The sequence below is a fragment of the Antrostomus carolinensis genome, unplaced genomic scaffold (assembly GCF_000700745.2).
Source record: "Antrostomus carolinensis isolate BGI_N321 unplaced genomic scaffold, ASM70074v2 scaffold4232, whole genome shotgun sequence".
NCBI lineage: Eukaryota > Metazoa > Chordata > Aves > Caprimulgiformes > Caprimulgidae > Antrostomus > Antrostomus carolinensis.
This window is the reverse complement of record NW_010300051.1, coordinates 7,564-9,937: the sequence shown is the minus strand read 5'-3', so window position 1 is coordinate 9,937 and position 2,374 is coordinate 7,564. Positions and strand designations below refer to the sequence as shown.

Below are 2,374 nucleotides of genomic sequence, written 5' to 3'. Positions count from 1 at the left end.
AATGCCTTCTGACTCATTTTTTGCCCTGAAGTATGAAATATGATTACCTTTAACAACCCTGATTAAATGAGCTTGTTTAGCTACAAATGTAGTGAGGAGAATACCTGCTTCTTTTTTAAAACTATCCAAAGTATTTTATCTTGATTTTTTTTTTCCCCCCTTCATAATAGTATATTCAACAAACTTATGAACTTCATTCATTTTTTTCCAGAGATTTAAAAGTAGAAGGGGAGATGCAATTGATAGTAGACTGAAAGACTGTAGGAAATGAGCTTGCAAAGGGACGCTTGTTACAACTAAGCTGCATATTTCCTTTTTATATCTTTATTATAGTATGCACATAGGAATATAGACTTGTATATTAATTAATTCCTATCTGTGGTCAATAAGAAGATGAAATTTCTGATCTTGAAGTTTCTTTAGTTTTTAAGGAGAATTTCCAAAAAGTTCAGGGGATACAAGAGAGATTCAGTGCAAATTAATCTAGTTTTATATACATAAGCAACATTCTATATTATCAATTCAATTCTTATACATCATTTATCTCTTGTAGAAGAAACTGCTGATTGGGAAAAGGAATTACAACAAGAGCTTCAAGAGTATGAGGTGGTGACGGAATCAGAAAAGCGTGATGAAAACTGGGATAAAGAAATAGAAGAAATGCTACAAGAAGAAAATTAAGCATTTTCACAAAATCACTGTAACTCTAAGCTTTTTCTGAGGACTGACATGGATTTCTGCTTTCATGTTTTGCTTACAAAAGATCTTCAAAAGACAAAAGAATCTAAAATCATTATGATTCCATATGGGGATACAACCATTATTTCTGTTCTTTATATGAGCAGTTTCTGAACTTCTACGTTCTTAAAACCAAAAGACTGCAGGTTATATGTCATAATTAAAAGTGATAACATTATTACATGAAGCAGCAGTTTAGTTTGAGGCATTTTTAGGTGATCAAGAGGCTCTGCAAAGAGATTTCAAAATTTAAGAATCTCAATTTGTTTGTCTACAGCCTTTCTGCTTGGGATGTAAAAATGGATATTGTAAGTAACTTAGTTCTTGAAAATAACTCTCTCATCACATTTGCACTCTGATCCCTGTATAATCTGTAAATGTGTTTTATTTTTAAGGTACTTCTAGGTAGTACCTTTCATGTGTATTTAACTTCCTTAATGTATGTAGCCAAAGAATTTATAGAAAACCCTATCGAATAACTTCTGATAATTTGTTAAAAAAATACTAATTCTGACTCCAAAAGAAGTACTGAATGATTAACTGGCAAGCATGTAAGCATTTAAATAAGAAATTATTAACTGCTTCACTTAAAATGTTGTTTTTGTTAAATCATCATGTTAAGATACTGCTTTTCCTCAGAGAGAAATTGTTTAATTCATTCTTTATTCAGAAGTCTGTTATCTTTCCATTTAATTTTGCTGTCTGAGCGAGAGCAAATTAAATGTTTCTCTTTTATTTTAAGTGCTGAAACATATATGTAAAAACTTTGGCTGGTTTGGACATCTTTATTAAATACTGTAGATATGTATAAAATTGGCTCATTTATTTGGAGGGAGGGCAAAGTGAGGGGCAAACATTTCAGACTTACACAGGTTTCAAAAAGATACTTTGTTATAGTGCTTAAGACGTAATTTAAATAAAAAAATCGTTTCTTTTAAAAAATTTTTTTACTTGGGCATCTGGATGTTTCCTGTTTTGCCATTAAGTCAGTATCTTTATGTATATAAATGAAAATCTGATTTTCTATTTGTCTTCTATTTCATAAACTTCTGTGACAAAACATTCATGAAATTCCAAATATGAAGGGAAGAGTAAAATGGAGTAGGTAGGAGTCACTATGCCCAATTGAATTATAGGCATGTTACGTACAGTAAGTTCTGTCTTAATGACATAATTCTGCAGAAAACTTTTCTAAAAAGACTGAAAAAGATTATAGCTGTAATTATTCAGTCAGTATTCATCCCATGGGAAGTTGAAGAGAGCTAAGTAGTTTTAACTGCTGTTAACTCTAAGAAAGGACTATTTAAAATTGTCTGTTAGCAAGTTGGACAAAAAGCCCTCCTGTATTTCTCATCATGGAAAATGAATTGTTTTAAAACTGCATACATTTGAGTTCTCAAAGTAGTTTATTACGATACACTTTCTCAACTGCAAATCATCTTAAGCATGATTTGTATTTTTTAGTGTTTTTCACTTTTAGTTAACAGATGCAAGGTAATTCATGGTAAATAAGACGTACGTTAGGAGCTTTTCATATCTGGAACTAAGTAAAGGCCACAAAAGTTAAATCTGTTGCGCTCATAGAAATCAGACTATTCAAAGCTTAATGTTTACTCTTGACAAATACAAATGTGCC

General features: G+C 31.0%; 1 protein-coding gene across 1 annotated transcript in view; it reads left to right on the top strand.

Annotated features, from left to right (window-relative positions):
- SYAP1 (synapse associated protein 1) overlaps positions 1-1,033 on the top strand; it is a gene marked incomplete at its 5' end in the record, with an annotated part of 15,319 nt that extends 14,286 nt beyond the window's left edge. The window contains one exon of the mRNA XM_010162981.2: positions 554-1,033. Coding sequence (XP_010161283.1) covers positions 554-681 — 128 coding nt within the window. The remainder of the gene's footprint in view (positions 1-553) is intronic.
- Between the last annotated feature and the right edge of the window lie 1,341 nt (positions 1,034-2,374).